The sequence below is a fragment of the Ictalurus furcatus genome, chromosome 15, assembly GCF_023375685.1.
Source record: "Ictalurus furcatus strain D&B chromosome 15, Billie_1.0, whole genome shotgun sequence".
NCBI classification, from domain to species: Eukaryota; Metazoa; Chordata; class Actinopteri; order Siluriformes; family Ictaluridae; genus Ictalurus; species Ictalurus furcatus.
The window spans coordinates 18389523-18407835 of record NC_071269.1 but is presented as its reverse complement, the minus strand read 5'-3'; the positions used below and the strand labels follow the sequence as shown (position 1 = coordinate 18407835).

Genomic DNA, 18313 nt, shown 5'->3' with positions numbered 1-18313 from the left:
ATTTGCGCAACGAAACGTCGTGGAACAAATACGGTAGGTGCTCAGGGACGTGCAGAGAGTTCCTCATGGACAGGGGCTCAAATGTTAACAAACAAACAAACAAACAAACAAATGGGGGGGCTATATCACCAATGAGCCAATTTTACTACTTTACTATTAACTTTAACTTAACTACATATTATTATCACTCTGATAGACATTGTAAACAGACTGTGTGGTCACAATAATGGATATGAGAATAACACTAGTAATATAACCTAATGGTGTTTTATTTTTTTTACATTTACAGAAATAATTACAACAAAACGGCAACTTTTAGTGGAGAGTGTGAGGGAAATTACTCATTTTTACTTTTTAGTAATTTTGTTCTGTTCATGTTCATCGGAGGATAATGCCTAAGAAGGCCATGTCATGTCACTGAGATTAGTACAGAATGTTTATCTGCTTACAGAGACACAAACATGTTCTTCTGTTCAAGGTTCATCTGCACATCTTCTAAGATCCTAAAATAAAGCCTGTTTGAACTGCCTCAAACTGCTTCTTATCGGTACACAGAAGTGTGTCATGCTGTGCGTTTCATATATATAGTAGTGGTTCAGCACAAGCGCTTTAGAGCGCTCTCATTATTCTAACCTGCTTTTTTCTATCCTGTATTAACCATCGTTCTGTAATAAACCTCTTTTTTTTTGCCTGAAGAGGACAAGTCTGCGAGTGTTGTCGAATTTCAATGACAATTTGGCATCTCCTGGCTGGGCACCCACTGACTGGTAGGAATCATCAAGAATTTAGAGAGAGAGTAACGGTAAAAATATTTGCTAATGGTAAGAGTCCGGTTCGAGCAATAAATAAATAAATAAAGAGAGTACTTATTAAGAAGAGCAAGAGGCGCAGTATTTTTGCGGCGGGTTACTATCAATTAACAATAAACAATTTGAAAACTACCGGTGATAAGCATATACAATACTGCTAGTGGTTTCAGCATACCTGTCTGCCTGTTAAAGCAGGACGCATCGCGATTGCGTCATGACAACGAGACTATCTGACTGCAGACTCCACCGGACAAATAAATAGAAACATTCTCCGACTTTCTTGTGATTTCATTTCCTACTGTTTTGTGCATGCTCTCATGCTAATTTGAATTCAAATGCTTTTTACATAATATAATTGCTTATTAATTAATGTTGAGGGGGTACTTTTAAATAATTTAGAAAAAGGGCAGGGGCTCGAGCTCCCAGAGCCCCCCATTGTGCACGTCCCTTGTGGTGCTTCTCATTTCTTATTTGTGCATCCTCATTTCCTTTCCTCGCTTCCTTTCCTTGAATCTTAGCTCCACCCCCTTAGGATGTGAGGGAAGGACGCAAGGATGAGATGCGAGGAGAGAGGAATAGAAGCAAGACCAAAGGAATATCCTCGCTTTCTCAAGCGTCACTTCAAAGCGACGTCAATTAATGATGACTGTGCTCAGCTGGATGACCTGACTGCGCTTCAGGGATCTGCGTTATGGTTTTTTTTTTTTGTTGTTTGATTGTTTGTTTGTTTGATGTGCCGTTATGTTGTTGGAGCTTGGTTAACAACAACATTCTTAATAAAGCAAAATGCACTGATAGTAGCCTATGTGAAATGTCTGGGCTATTCAACAATTAATTAATAAACAATACATAAATGGTTGCATCGTTTGTGCAACTTTGCATATCCAAACATGCAAGGATCAATTAATTACAATAGTCTACTCCTTGTCAACATATTATTATTTAATAAGATTTCACACAACATTCCATCACATCATCAAAGGACTTTTTGTTTGAGATTGTTGCAGATGTAAAGGAGGAGGGGAATTTATACCTGCGTCAGGCTTTTCGACAATCAACACTTATAGGATACACCTGTGTATCCTCGCTCCTAGCTCCTCTGGAAGCTTCCTCACTCCACGTTCCTCGCCTCCTCATGGTGCAATTAGAGAATTGATATGTCCTTCAAGATGGTTGACGTCGATCGATTTCCGGGTCACGGGCTGGAGGACGGAGGAGCGAGGAAACGAGGAAGCATCAAGTTGTGTATTGAGAAGCACCCGATATTTCGAGAAATAAAAAAGGAAAAAAACTTTTAAAACATTATTTATATATTTATTTAAATAAAAGAGTTCACGCTCAGTCATTTAGAAAGCTTTCAACAGACAGACATACATTGAGTTGTTGTTATTGGTGTGTGTGTGAGTGTGTGTGTGTGTGTGTGTGTGTGTGTGTGTGTTGTTTGTGCACTTCTGCTGCCTGATGTGATGCAGGCACTCGATCCTGACACACATCTACTGCTGTGACTCCTCCTACCATCCAAACTGATTCGTCCTCATACTTTATGCCTACTTCTAGCTTTCTGCACTTGTGATTCATTCTCTGATGCAGTGGATGGTCCCACACTGATACTATAAACACTGCATTTCTCCAAAACAATTTATGCATAATAATGCTAATATCATTAACCATGGTTGCCAGTTTCCACAAACTTTCTAACCCAACTACATCTAAAAATCCACAGAAAAGACTTGAAAGTCTTCAAAATAATCTGGGAATTTGAAAAGGCAGACACATTTTTTCTTCTTTTTCCCCCCTAGTCTTTGCATGGGAAACAAGGGCTCTATGATAAACACTTCTGATGTACAGACATTATCCACCATAAATGTCTGTATAATAAATGTTTCTATGTACATCATAGAAACGATGTCTGCAATTTAATTTTGATTATTTGCTATAAAACAAGATCTCAGTGGCCATGGAGTAGTTTTAAAATAGCCCAATCTGGTTAACCCCTTTGATTCCTGCCTCAATAGGCCTCTATTAGTGCTTTTTGCAGTTCCGTTTTGACTACTAGTTGCAATAATAACTCTATGGAAGCTAAGTGGGGCAGTGAGAGTGCTGCCCCATGATTGCACAACATCTAGAAAGGTGAGCAAATCAATATAACATCTGCTTACATTTGTCAGATAGCAATGCTTTAAAAATCGTTGGTCACGCAAAAGAGTTATTTAGTATTTCAATGGAGTTTAAAATGTTTGGAGTTGTGTATGAGGACTTTATGAAGATTAACATTCACAGAATGGCTGTTTCCCATATGAACGAGCTGCCACTGAGAGTAGATACTTTAACAATTTCCACTTGTTGCACAGATTGAAAAAGAAATATTTCTTTATTATTTTAAATATATATATATATATATATATATATATATATATATATATATATATATATATATACACACACACACACACACACACACACACACACATATAAAAGCTGTCTCCCAGGCCCAGCCTTAAACATTTGTAGGTCAGAGTTGGGTGGTGTGAACGTAATACTACTGTAGTCTATCAAATAATTTACAGAGACACAAAGTGTAATACTATTTGAAGAGACAGAGAGAGAGACAGAGAGAGAGAGAGAGAGGGAGGGAGAGAGGTTACTGCATCATGCAGTAAATCTTTATCGTAGCTGCTATCCAGGGTGCTGAAATGCAAGTGTTCGCGCCCTTGTATGCAAAAAGGGTCACTGACCTTCAAGAAATGTAGCATATATGTGGATGTTTGGACATTTTAAAAAATTAAACGCAATTGAATAGTGATAAAGAAGAGTACTGACAATAGTATGCATAAAATGCAATTTCGCAATTTTTCAACTGACCCAGCACAAACCTTGAGGTGCCAAACTTGAAGAAGAAAAAAAAAGAATAATAATAATCTGCAGGATTGAAACAATGTATCTCTGACATCTCTCTACGTGTCTTTGGTCAGTCACTGAAATAGTGAGCAGCCTATGCAGCGGTCTTGCTGAATACCAGAGCAAAGGAGGCGAGGCTACACACGCTCCACTACAGACCGACTGAAATGGCGCAATATGAACTGCAGAGCGAGCCAGTGGGCGGATGGAGCAGGTTAAAGCTGTGTGGTCTTGCTGTAGAACATGTCTTATAGCTAAAACCCACACAAACTGTTTCATTATTTCAAAGTGATTTGCGAGCTCGAGCGAAATGAATGTATAAGATATATTTGCCACCTCTTAGTCACCTCTGTAGGCTACTCACACGTCCCCCGCCTTCTCTCTCTCTCTCTCTCTCTCTCTCTCACACACACACACACACACACACACACACACAGAGTCATATCGCTAAAATGCCCCTGGTTACCACGACGGCTGAAACAGGACTGTATAATCATGTGTGTGGCTCCGGGTGTGTGGTTGATGCAGATGCGGTGGAAGTGAAGGAGGCTGAATCCAGATCCGTGTTGTCTTAGTGTCGCCTGTCTTATAAAACAAGATCAATGCTGGGCCGGAACCACTGGTGCATCGTTAAGCTTTTTCGCCACAACTTGATCAACTTGCATGTCATAAGGAATGAAAGACGGACATGGATTACTAGGATTACTAGACGGGGAATCGACCAGACGATTTCTTAAGAAGCGGCACTCCAAGCCAGATCTGTGTGTGGGGGGAGAAAACCTCTAGAGCTCTCCCTGATCTTGCTAATCGTCGCTGGGAAATTTTCAAAGGTGCTGGAACGCAGCGGGGAAAGAGCATCAGCAAGCTGTAGAGCAGGACACTTTGCTCAACACCAGTCCTGAAGCTCAAGCAAATTTAAGGCTCGATTCAGCACAGTGCTAAATGGAGACAACAATAAAACCGTGGGTAATATAGGGGGGTTTGGTGAGACCGGGCCACTCGAAACCTTATGCGCCGATCCGCGCTCAGGACTGAGAGGCAGGTGCAGTAAAGGCGCATCCATGAGCGTCTTCTCCTGGGACAGACTCTTTTAGCACTGTATGTTTAGTGTTTTAAACATACAGCTCTGTTGAAAAGACAGGCTCCTCTGGGTTGAAAGACAGAGAGAGAGAGAGAGAGAGCGAGAGAGAGAGAGAGAGAGAGAGAGCGGCGCATTTGGAAGTTTGGATGCATATGATCACAACCACCATGATTTTTATGATCCTTGGTGCTTCTGTTGTAATGGTAAGAAATACGCACCAGCATCGCCATAAACAATGTCAATTGTTAAGTTAAGGGTGAGAGGAAAAAAAAATCATTTGGGAGCACCAGAAAGTAGAAGCGCATAAGAAACCGTGTAAAGTCCATTCAAAACCTTGATAAATGCACAGCCATATTAAAGGAATAATAAGCAGCTCGAGCCGGTTCTTGCCTGGGGAAAATATGTTTATTCAATTATATCCATCGATATTTTGCTCATAATAGCAGATTGGTGCTAGTGTTGTCATGATGTCCAGCTTGACTCGACTGCTTCTCTGCAGGCGATAGCGTGTCTAATGGACATGAACGCGCTGCTGGACCGCTTTCACAACTACATCCTACCGCATTTACGAGGGGAGGACCGCGTCTGCCACTGCAACTGTGGAAGGTAAAAAAAAAAAAAAACCCCAAACACTATCATTAAGGATTTACTTGATTACAGAAGCATTGTCATCAATCGCCTCTAAGCGTTTCTCATCTATTAAAACAGAACAGGGGCCTGTGAGGATTCCTTATACTGCCTACCATTTCATTTTTCATACCTCCGAAAGACTGTTTTTACCCCCATCAATCTAAATCAATCTATATCCATACATGGATGCATGATAGCTTATAGGCCTCATATTCATCTGATCTCATGGTTGCGCGATGATTGAACGATCCGTTGGCATATTAACAGGACTGAGCTGCTATCTGTCAGTGTCGGTGTTTTGAGGGGGTTCTTGGTTTTTGCGTATCAAGGTGTGTGTTTCTCCAAAGCACAACCATATGATACATAGTAGGCTACGTAGTTCTTTTATTGGCCTGGTGCGTTCGCGTTCGCCACAATGCGCAATGTGCAGACTTGATCTTTCTTGAGCTTTGCGAAGTAAATGCTGATGACGAAAAGGTTACGAGGAGTGAGAAGAAAATTTCCTTTGTCAGTTGAATTTTCTTATATATATATATATAGGCTTCATCATTAGAATACTGAATTGAATCTAATGTCCATAGATGAACGGAGAAAGTGCAGAAAGATGCAACATTCAAATAACATGACATGGATTCCTCCACAGAGGTGTGGTAATAGTTATAATCAGACTATACACTCAGAAAAAAAAGGTAGGACTACCAAACTGGACTTTTCCTTGTCACTGGGATGGTACCATCACGGGTAAATCTTTTGTACCTTAAGCAAGTATTTTGCTCTACACCTGTAAAGGTACATGTAGTGGACCTTTTATTAGCTTTATAGTAAAGCTTTAAAGGTACATCAGTGGTCCTTAAGGTCCAGTTGTGTACCATAGATTTTGTTTTAAAGGTAAGAGATATATACTGAAGCAGGGCTGTCCAATCTTATTAGGAAAGTTACAGTGTGGGTGCAGGTTTTCATTCCAACAAAGCAGAAGCCATACCTGAGTCTATTGAAAGCCAAGCTCAACTGAATAAACAGGTGGAATCTGGTGTGGCTCATGCTTGACTGAAATGAAAACCTGCACCCACACTGGCCATTTGGGGATAAAATTGGACAACCGTACTAAAGGTTAAAAAAAAGAAAAAAAACCCCAAAAGGTATATGCTTGATGATTCCACCCCAGCAACAAGGAAAAGTACAGTTTTGTACCTTTTTTTCTGAGAGTGTATATTAGTATATACAGGGTGCTACACTGTGTGGCCAAACATTTGTAGACACATGACCATCATATCCATATGTGGTTCTTCCCTAAACTGTTGCCACAAAGTTAGAAGCACACAATTGTATATAATGGTAAATGGTCTGCACTTATATAGCGCGTTTATCCAAAGCACTTTACATTGTATTTCATTCACCCATTCACACACACACTCACACTCACACACCAGAGCTGCCATGCAAGGCACTAACTTGCCATCAGGAACAACTTGGGGTTCAGTGTCTTGCCCAAGGACACTTCGGCATGTGGAGGCATGTGGAGTCATGTGGGCCGGGAATCGAACCGCCAATCCTACAATTACTGGATAACCCGCTCTACCACTTTAGCCACAGCAGCCCGCATATAGGATGTACAGGAAGTCTTTGTATGCAGTAGCAATACAATTATCCTTAACTGGAACTAAGTGGCTCAAACCTGTTCCCTGTGCACAAAGCAAGGTCCATAAAGACATGGTTTGCCAAGGATAGAGTGGAAAAACTGGAAAAATGGACTAATCCCCACAGCCGTGTTCCAAAATCTAGTGGAAAGCCTTCCCAGAAGAGTGGAGGTTATTGAGGAATAACTCTGGAATGGACTATTCAAAAAGTGCATATCGGTGTGATGGTCAGGTGGCCACAAACGTTTGGCCATAAAATGTATATCTGGCTGTTTGTATTTAGTGTGCATGCTCTATTCAGTATTACCATTTACTCAACATTTTTATCTCTGTAGACTAATCAACTGAATTCTCTGTTAAGTGCCCTGTATTCTCTACCCAAGGGTACTGAATCAGGTCAGCCTAAAATTATTCTCAACTTTGACCTGCTAATTGTGCTTGCTGCACAACAGCACAGCTGATCTGTTGACTGAAATCATACCACAGACACTGTGTAATCCATTATGAAATTTCAGTGATGATTCCTGTGAAGGTTCTTTATTATGCTTTTTAATGGTGATGACATTCTGGTATGATATTCTATACTCAAATGTATGTATACCAGTATAACAGTGATGTTTCAGTAATAAAGAAACAGTTAATGTAAATAGTTCAAGGGATATTAGTCAGTAAAAATACTGGGACTTAGGAGATTGTGGGTCATTTTCTTAGTGCATTGAAAAGTTAAGACCATCTTAACTGGTATAATGAGAGTGTGTAATGTGATTCTCATGCTACCATTTAGTGGTGATCTCTGTGTTTTTAGAAACTCAGTGTAGCTAAGTAGTTTTTTGGTCAGTGTCGGTGGTACATATCTCATGTTATGTACTCTGAACCCTGACCTAGTAGTACTAGTATGCCAGTATTCATTCATTCATTCATTCATTCATTCATTCATTCATCATATTCATAACAGAATATCTGAAGAACTACAGGTCACATTCAGCCACACAAGGTACATTCTAAAGCATAGAATTTCTAATTTCTAATCATATCATAACTTTTATTGTCTTCCTGAGTAAGCCCTTTATCTTGGTCAGGTTCCAGAGCCTATCCTGAGAACACTGGACATAAGGCAGGAATACATCCTGAATTGGACACAAGTCCATTATTGGGCCCCATGCATACACATATTTACACACTCCTTTATACTTAGATGCAATTAAGTGCAGATAGTCCACCTATTGGCATGTGTTTGGGAGGTGGGAGGAAACCGGAGAACTTGGTAGAAACCTACAGTATACGGACACTGGGAGAACATGCAAAACTATGCATACTTATTCAGGATCGAAGGGATAATAAGGGAGCCTGGAACTGTGAGGTGGCCACACTACCCACTGCACCAGCATGCAACCCACCAATACACATACTCTTACAAATACAATTTAATCTAGCCACTGCTTTTACCCTCATTTGTGAAATGTAAAGCAACACACAGTGTGTACTAAGTTTCAGTAAAGTGGTATCAAGTGTAAGACAAATAATTAACCTATTTCTTTTGAAGGATAATCTGGAATAACTTTAAATTAATGTCTTAATAACCAGATAGATTTTGTGCATTGGAAAAGGAAACCAGGATTGCTAGCTTTTCAGTAAAATATTCAGCAATTTGATATATATTTTTTTACTTTTAATGCCACATAGACACCAGAAGAGAAACATTTTATGTCCTACTTTGAACTTCCAGTACCCAGTATCAACAGGCCCAATCTTTTTCAATGTAGTAACTGAATAATTAATTATAACTAATGAATAATATACTTTGAAATGAAGAACTGAACAATAAAAAGTTTTATAATGGCTAAATATTAATACCTGAAGCTAAATGAGTGTGTGAATATGTGTGTATCCTCTCTTCATTACCAGTATCGTGGTTAAGGTTGCAGTGGATTCAGAATCTGTCCCAGGAATACTGGTAATGAAGAGAGGGTGTGTGTGTATATATATATATAGGGCAACATGCACACACACTTACACGCTCATTAACAACTAGGGGCAATTTAGAGTAGCTGATCCATCTACTGGCATGTTTTTGGGAGGTTGGAGAAAACCGAAAGAAACCCACGTTGATACAGGGATAACATGCAAAGAAATTCCACTCAGACAATAACCTGTGCTTAGGATCAAACCAGAGGCCATGCTATATAAATCACCCTGCTATATATAAATCATGATTACACAATACCTATATGACATAGCTAGTTATATTACAGTACGCATGTCTTCTAAAATAGGGCCCATAGAGTATTAATGTTTTTTCTTAATCAAAGGGATCTATTTAAACCCTTACAATTCTGACTTATTATTCAGTTATTCATTATAAATCATATTATTCATTAACTATGATGAATTATTCACTAGCTATTTAGTGACTGGGGTGACTCTTACACCAGTGGACTCCTCAAACTCCAACACTTTATATTTTCTTTCTCTCTCAGACACCATGTGCATTATGTAATTCCATATGATGGGGACCATTCGTTGGTGGACTCATCGGAGAACTACTTTGTGAGTGACAGTGTGACCAAGCAGGAGATGGACCTCATGCTGGGGCTGTTGTTGGGCTTCTGCATCAGCTGGCTATTGCTGTGGCTAGATGGAGCATTACACTGTGCTGTGCGGGCCTGGAGAGCCAGCCGCTACTATGGTGAGTGTAATGGAGCCATGTGCTGGATACATTTATCAGTATAATGACTAAAGGATGCATGTCCATCAATGTATATCGTGTAGGATGCTTGATGAGTAATAAATATATGTAAGAAGTAATTCACTCTAACACCTCTTCTGATTAGAGAATAATTTGAAAGCTTGAAACTGACAACCCTTATGTCCAGTGTCGTGATAAATGAAGTCCTAAGAGCATCAGAATGCGAAAGATTTCTATTACTCATCGTTACTGTAGTATAATGAGAGGTCTTGGACAGTGTGTAGGAGAGTGGTGAGCAAATGATGTCGTTAGGCATTCAGTAATTTTACAATGAGAATTTTTGCTACAGTGTTGGGAGATGAACTAATGCTTAAGACGATTTGTGCAGTACTGTATGAGAAACAGGCAGTTTTAATCAATGACCTGTTTCTCAACAGCAGTGTTATTTTTACCTTTAGAGAGAGAGAGGAGTCATGACATTAATTCTTCCTACTTACATCTATGTGACACTTTTGAAAAAGAAGAAAAATAGCACCACGTTCAGGTGATTTCACTACATTGGCTTTACATAAATACACATTAAAAAGTGATCTGAAAGATTCTCTCATGGGGATCTTAATCTCTGACTGAACTTTAAGACAATTTTACACATTATTTGGGGATTATATGTTTGAAATTATCCTTAGGTCTACATTTGGCTTAAAGATGTACTGTATATGCATTTTCTGTTACTTTTACAGTTTTTTAGCCCTTGTCATGATCATGTGTTAACTTACAATTTGGGCTAAATGGTAAAAATGTGACTTAAGACACTTCACATAAGATGGAATCTCGTAAGAAAAGAGATTGATGAATACTCTGTTACCCAGACATTACCCAGACAATTCCTGATCAGTAAAGTATGGCATTTGTTTTGGTACAGTATGGCAAAACTTTTGTCCTAATTGTTAGCTAGGAACAGTGACTTTTACAGTTGGTCTTCCATACCATGACTAAAGATATGATTATGCAACTTTTAACCAGTAAACTTCAAATTTCATGACTATAGCCTAGATTTTCTTCTGAAAATGACTAGGAATTCTTAAAATGATATAGGTTGACAGATTTGACTAAAAAGCTTTACGTGGTTGCTATTTATGATCATCTCCATAAAGCAGTGAGATAAATCCATGATGTTCTCCCCGTGCTGCGGGGGTTTCCTCCAGGTACTCCGGTTTCCTCCCCCAGTCCAAAGACATGCATGGTAGGCTGATTGACATGTCCAAAGAGTCCGTAGTGTGTGAATGGGTGTGTGAGTGTGTATGTGATTGTGCCCTGCGATGGATTGGCACCCTGTCCAGGGTGTACCCCGCCTCGTGCCCGATGCTCCCTGGGATAGGCTCCAGGTTTCCCCGTGACCCTGAAAAAGATTAAGCGGTATAGAGGATGGCTGGATGGACGGATAAATCCATGATTTATATTCCTGTTATGACACATGCACATAGGTTATATACTGTGGAAGAGAGTACCTTCCCTATGTCGCTGTCATAGTTATGGTGTCAAGGTTATGATGTCAAGGTTATGAAAGTGAACAGTACACTTTCAGTCCATGTATCTAAAGCACTAAGCAGACTAACAGTTGTTTGTTATAGTGACCTGAGCTGCTGAGGAACACAGATTTATACTGTATGTAGTGAGTGGAAATGGAAGTGTTCTTTCAAAAGAAAAAGCTTTTTAACTTTCATCATTAATAACCTATCATCTGTAGATGGGAGTTAAAATGGTAGAACAAAAGGAAAACAAAAAGGAAGCATGCTGTTGCTATCTGTAGCAATCATATACATATGTGCTACATATTACCTGTTACTTTATGGAATTAAATTTGTGCAAAAAGTATTGAACATAACTTTTCATAAAACAAAAAAAAATATACAATGAAAAAGAAGAAAAACACTGTGAAACTGAAAACAGTCAACTCAGTACCAAAAATGAAACATGGTCTTCAAATAAACAGCATTCTTTGTTAACAGTTTTATAAGCTTCCTTCTCGCTAATCATGGTTTATGAATGTGCTGCCAGGGTTTTGGTTTAAGCTTTCAAAGTTTTTGTTTACACTCCGCAACTTTACATTTGCCATTCTAACACAAATCTCATGTGTGGGTGGAGCTTAACAGTGATTTACTCTCAGTGGCTAGTGAGATTTGGTGGGTGAATCTCAAGTGTCTAGCTGGGGAGGAGGATGATGATGACGATGATGATGGCAATGACGGTGCCGCTCTGTACTGCTCTTGAGAGCTCATCTCCAAAAACAATATGTATGAGTAGTGATATGAGACTACCCAAACCTCAAATATTAATTACGAACTAATATACTGACTAAGTAAGTAATTAATTTCCACTTCAAAGTACAAATACTATAACTATACAGAGAACCGCATCCAGAACACTCTCCAATATTCGTGACGCTGAAGTCTCTACTTCCAGGTCAGAGAGCTGTCGATACAAATCTCATTAGCCAATGAGAGTAAATCACTGTTAAGCCCACCCATATGAAAGTTTTGTTCCAGAATGGCAAACATAAACTTGCAGAGCATAAATGAAAAGTTTAAAAGCATAAACAAACACTCTGGCATAGCATTCATAAACCATGATTAACAAAAATGAAGCTTAGAAAATTATCAACAAAGAATGCTGTTTATTTGAAGACCCTGTTAAATTTTTACCACTAAGTTCACTGTTTTCAATTTCAGATTGTTTTATCTTCTTCCTCAGTGCATATTTTTTGTTTGTTTCTTGAAAAGTTACGTTCAGTACATTTGGCACAATTTTAATTCCATATTACTTCCCCTTATATTTACTCTTTCCCAAAGAAAGAGAAGGCATAAGGGTCAGAGGTGAGTAATGTATAATGAATTGCAAACTTGCATGACTCAGTTCATATGTAGCCTTCTGAAGATTAAGATTACATTTATGGCATTTGGTAGACACCCTTATCCAGAGCGACTTACATTTATCTCATTTATACAACTGAGCAGTTGAGGGTTAAGGGCCTTGCTCAAGGGCCCAGCAATGACAACGCAGCCATCCTGGGATTTGAACTCATGACCGTCCAATCAATAATCCAATGTCTAATCCACTGCCCTAGGAATAGGAATAGGTTGGTGTTCGTACCTTTTCAATTTAAGTAAAACTTAAGTCCAACCACATCAACCTTACTAAACTCATATGACTTTATTTATGAAATCAGGTTAAACAAACCATAATGTAGTAAGCAGCATAACTTAAATAACACTGATATACGTGTTAGTGGTGGCTGGTGGTATTTAAAATTCCAGAAGCACAGCTGTCTGTGGACCCATAAGTACGAGCATAAAAAAAAGACTTTTCCAAAATCAGGTCGACAAGATTAGCGGTGTCTGCCTCATCATGCTAAAAAGCAACTAAGCTGCTAACTAGCTAGCTAAATTTAAATGAAGAAGGTAGCTGGTCCTATAAATAAACAAAAAAATTCCAAAAGGAATAATCAAACGTAAATGTACACTTACAATTTGTTTACAAATTGCAAAGATAATAAGCTATACTAGTTGTGTAAAATTGTTATGGATTATGTTACTCAACTGACCGACTACTGCAGTTCCGAGCACTCTGTGAGTCTGACTGGGGCTGATATGTTTAAGTTTGAGATGGAAGTCATGTTCATTACTGTTTCAATGATTTGGGAGGTCTTTGAGATCCCTCCCAATCATCATATGGAAAAGCCATGCATCTGGACAGGACAAAAATGCATTTATGAAGACCGCACTGTCCAATAATTATTGAGATATATTTTTCTATGCAAAGCCCGCCCACCCACCCACACACTCATTGACACCCAGTGTAGCGGTAGGCTGGACCCAGAATGATACATTAGAATGCTGTTGTCCAGAGAACGTTATTTATTTGCTCCATTAAAACAGTCTGCCATGAGATTCCATTCAAGCCATGTGGAGGTGCATCTATGGGCTTCTACAGACAGTTTCACATTTTCACCAAAAACAGGTTGTGTTAAATGAGCGAACAGCACAATACTGCAGTGAGATATCTGATATTTTAAAATAATGAATTTCACCCAGAATGGTGAATAATATAGACACATTGGTAAACATTATATTGCAACATTTTAATGAAATTCTAGGAGAAGCCGGACTTCCCATGCAGTCCTAAAGCAATTGCCTGTGATATGTATAGTCTGTATAGTTAATAATGGGCACAACACATATAAAAAAAATCCTGTTTTTTTCTTCTTCAGTAGTGAAATGGCTTAAAATAGCAATGATTATAATGGGATGACATTTCTGTCTGCATAGAAGAAGAAAATATTTCTATAAATGGTTGAAGCTAATGAAAAGTAGTGGGGATGCCCCTTTAGTGGAGCTCTCCAAGGCTTTCAGTGATACTTATGGCAGGCCAACCTCATTTAGCCTCTCCGAGATGGGGAGTGAAGGTGAGGCTTGAAGAGAGAGGGGAATGACACGGTCATATCCCCACTCCCATTTATGAGCACAAACACACACACACACACCAACACACACACACAGACACACACACACACACACACACATTTTCTGTCCCTCCGGTCCCTCTGCACGCTCCTGCTTCGTGAGAGCTATAAATAGAAAGAGAGCAGCTGGAAAGAGAAGGCAAGCAACAGGGAGACATGTGTGAGTGAGCACCCTCCACAAACCCCCATCCCACTCACACACACACACACACACACACAGCATAGAGAGGTACACATTGATTTTTTTGCTTCTTCCATTTCTCCCATTCTCTAATTCCATTCCCCCCCCATCCATTCCTCCACTTGCCACCTTTCACCTTAATCCATTCACTATTTTTTGATCCCCCCTCCCCCTGTGAACAGTACAGCTGCATCTAGAGTTTTATATTGTGAGCATTTGATCATTAAAAATGTAAATATGACAGAGCATGGGCCAGTGACTTGGCACTGATGTCTCCTATTCCAGTTTATCCACAGCCTCTATTGTTTTGCCTCCATACCATCATCTGCTTATCATTGACATTCAAATTATATGTGTGTTGATTGGAGCTTGGGGTTTTATTGAAAATACTGATTTTAAATGGCCCTTTATTTATTCGCTTCTTCTTGATACCCTTCACAACAGTCCTTGTGGATGGCATACCCTTAGATTGCTATAAATAACTACTCCCTCCTTCCAGCAGGGCAGACTGATCTCTCTCTCTCTCTCTCTTTCTCTATGTGTGTGTGTGTTACTTGTGTATCACATATGAGTATTTTATGATCAAGTCAGATGCTGTTCTCCAGTTAGAACAAATTTATATATGTCAGTATGTAATATCAATTGTCTACGAAATGTCTACTCAATCAATAACCTTCATAAAAGGCAACAAACCAATAGGTGACCTGGATATGCTAAAATGCCTATAGGTGTGAATGGGTGTATGAATGTATATGTGGGTCCCCTGTGATGAACTGGAGTTCCATTCAAGGTGTATTCCAGGCTCTCTCCCAGTGTTCCTGGGATAGGCTCTTGATTCAGGGTGAACCTGACCAGCATAAAGTAATTACTGAATATGAATGAATGGATGATGTCAGTCTGCTGTAGCAATCATGTTGCAATCTGTAGCAATCATGTTCATACAGCCCCCTCCAAAATGGCAAGGCCAATTCATTTGTTTTTGCTGTAGACTGACAACATTTTGGGTTTGTTATCAAAATATGAACACGAGAAGAGAATTTAGAATTTCAGCTTTTATTTCCTGGTATTTATATTTCGATGTGCTAAACAACATAGAACATAGCACATTTTGTATTGGATCACCTAATTTGTAGGTGAACAAAATATTGGAACATGTGACTGACAGGTGTTTCATGTTACCCAGGCATGTCTTGTTAGATTGACTATTTAAACAAAAATAGCTCTGAACATTTACTCTTGGTTTTAGCCTTCAGTTTCATCTGTGAAGACTGCATTTCTTAAGCCAACATGAAGATCAAAGCGCTGTTTATGGGAGAAAAGCAAGCCATTTTGAAGCTGGGAAAAGAGGAAAAATCAATCAGAAGCATTGCACAAGCATTGTGCGTGGCCAATACAACAATTTAGAATGTCCTGAAAAAGGAAAAAAACACTGGTCTACTGAGCAACAGACACAGAATGGGCCGGCCAAGGAAAACAACAGCTGATGACAGAAACCTTGGGAAAGTTGTGAAGAAAACCCCGAAAACAACAGTCAGTGACATCACCAACAACCTCCACAGGGCAGGGGTAAAGCCAGATTGGAAATAGCAAAAAAATAAAGAGATAATCCACAAAATATCTAGAACCAATAGTAACCTCTACCAAAGTGATGGAAAGGCCAAAGTGTGGACAATGAAATGATCTGCTCATGATCCAAAACATACAAGCTCATCTGTGAAACATGGTGGAGGTAGTGTCATGGCTTGGGCTTGTGTGACTGCTTCTGGAGGTCTTCAGGAACAGTTTGTCTGCCAATTTACAGAGAAATGCATCCAAATTAATTGTGAGGAAGTTTATCACACAGCAAGACAATGATCCAAAACACACTGCCAAATCAACAAAGGATTTTATCTGGGAGAAAAAAATGGAAGGTTTTAGACCTTAACCCAACTGAGCAGCATTTTACCTCCTGAAGAGGAGACTGAAGGGAGAACCCCCCGAAACAAACAACAACTGAAAGAGGCCATGGGAAAAGCATTACAAAACAAGAAACCAACAATTTGGTGATGTCACTGAGTTGCAATCTTGATGCAGGTATTGCAGGCAAGGGATATGGAACCAAATATTGTGTTATTTACTTGACTTTACTTCAAGACGTATCTGTTCCTATACTTTAGCCTGCCTAAAAACTGGTAGTCTGATACAAAAGGTTCTAGATATCAAAAAATATTGTTTTTTTTTGTTTAACACATATAGATGTGAATACCAGGAAATAAAAGCTGAAATCCTAAACTCTTGTCTCATATCGATCTTTTGATCTCAAACCCAAATGTCTTTGGTGTGTAACATAGAACAAACAAATGAATTGGCCTTGCCGTCCCAATAGTTTCAGAGGGGACTGTATATGCAATGCAAGACTATGGAGGTGCACATTGATAATAAAAATTTTTTTTTTCTCATTTGCTTTTTACAGACACACCGTCCTGGTCCTGGCTCCCTCAGTTCTGCAACTTGCGGGATCTCCGTAGACGTACACAGTTACGACAGCTGGAAGACTCCAGTGGAAACATGGTGCATATCAAGCAAAAGCTTTATCATAACGGTCACCCCAGCCCCCGTCACCTTTGACTCTGAACCCCACAAACCCCTTTACTGCCCCATTATTAAATGCTGCCTCAGAGACCCTCTTCAACAGTCCCACTACAGTCCAAACCACTTTTTTGACTTTCTACAGCCATTCGTTGCAATTCAATATTTGGGATTTCAAAAACTGAGACTCAAGAACAAAGAAATCATAACTTTTTCCACACACCATGTTCGTGGGGTGGTCAGGGAGGGGTAGGTTGGTAGTGGTGGGGTTGGTAACATTTTGAGAGTCTTTTTTCTGTACAGGTATTTTTTTAATTCAATCTAGGCATGCACTTTTAAAATTGGTGGGGGTGGGGGGAAACAAATACATGCAGCGTTAAATGGGGCAGCGAGACTGAACTGCGTCACTTCATTTTCTTTTTTTTGGTCATTTGTTTTGTGGAATGGATTTAGGAACCCATATGGGAGGGAGAAGGGATGATGATTGTGGTTTTGTGACAGCATAGTTCAAGATGATTGCTCATGTAAATAGTTCTACATATTGTTTTATGGGACTTAAGTCAACACAGGGTTAGGGAATGTTAGAAATGAATAATACATTATGTGCCAGGAAAATAGAGTAATGGAGTGTGGAAAATAAAGTCTGAAAACAAAAGTATGATATGAATTGTTTGACTGGATGAAAAGACATCTCTGTAAAATAACGATTGACAGATTTGTTACTTAGTGAAATAAATGAATGTATTTAATTTTATCTGTAAATAAAGGAGAGGGAGGGAAACATATGAGCGGCCAGGACTCTTTGTGCTGTACTGAGTATGACTGGTTGAATTACAGAGTCTTCAGCACTTGCCTTGTCTTTCCTTGACTCTGTCCAATAACCTTTACAGGTCTCCTTTTAAATGACTCTATAGTTAAATGAGTCCATCTAGCCTGGCAGCAGAAAGAGCCCTGACCCACTTTCCACTTCCTCTCCATCTCCAGACATTGCTGTTGTGAAGATGAAATGTCTGTTTTATTAAAAGTGCAGTTGAAGCACAACTGGGCCCTGTTGTGGAGAAGTGATATTTCTCACTACCTTTAGCAACAAAATTTCCTATTACCATTTCTCATGTCTAGGTCTGATGTCCCTGCAGAAACTGAAATGTGGCTGTCCAGTTTACAGTCTCTGGGACATTTCTAAACTACAAATACACAGCAGTTTCCTGATAAATGTGGACTGTGAAAAATATCATGTTTTTCTTCCTTACATGGTAGTTGTGATAGAAAGTCATTCTCATACCAAGAGTACGATACTGACCAAT

The 18313-nt window shown here is 39.3% G+C and overlaps 1 protein-coding gene and 1 long non-coding RNA gene across 3 annotated transcripts; both read left to right on the top strand.

Annotated features, from left to right (window-relative positions):
• Positions 1 to 3: 3 nt before the first annotated feature.
• On the top strand, positions 4 to 2154 carry LOC128619487 (uncharacterized). Of its 2 annotated transcripts, none has more exons than XR_008387944.1 (3): positions 4 to 33; positions 697 to 767; positions 1328 to 2154. It is a non-coding gene; the product is annotated as an uncharacterized LOC128619487 (long non-coding RNA). The 2 variants fall into 2 exon arrangements; XR_008387945.1 differs by lacking the exon at positions 4 to 33 and adding an exon at positions 479 to 569.
• Positions 2155 to 4226: 2072 nt separating this feature from the next.
• tmem240a (transmembrane protein 240a) lies at positions 4227 to 18055 on the top strand. The gene is made up of 4 exons (XM_053644342.1): positions 4227 to 4991; positions 5288 to 5394; positions 9533 to 9741; positions 16894 to 18055. Exons 1-4 carry the CDS (start codon positions 4935 to 4937, stop codon positions 17046 to 17048), a joined length of 528 nt encoding a protein of 175 aa, XP_053500317.1. The 5' UTR covers positions 4227 to 4934; the 3' UTR covers positions 17049 to 18055.
• Positions 18056 to 18313: the final 258 nt, after the last annotated feature.

Bases quoted from the DNA above. Each gene is read 5' to 3' on its own strand.
- tmem240a (XM_053644342.1), top strand. From the start codon at position 4,935: ATGCATATGATCACAACCACCATGATTTTTATGATCCTTGGTGCTTCT. The intron at 4,992-5,287 runs GTAAGAAATACG...GCTTCTCTGCAG, and splicing joins TTGGTGCTTCTGTTGTAATG to GCGATAGCGTGTCTAATGGA. The intron at 9,742-16,893 runs GTGAGTGTAATG...TGCTTTTTACAG, and splicing joins GAGAGCCAGCCGCTACTATG to ACACACCGTCCTGGTCCTGG.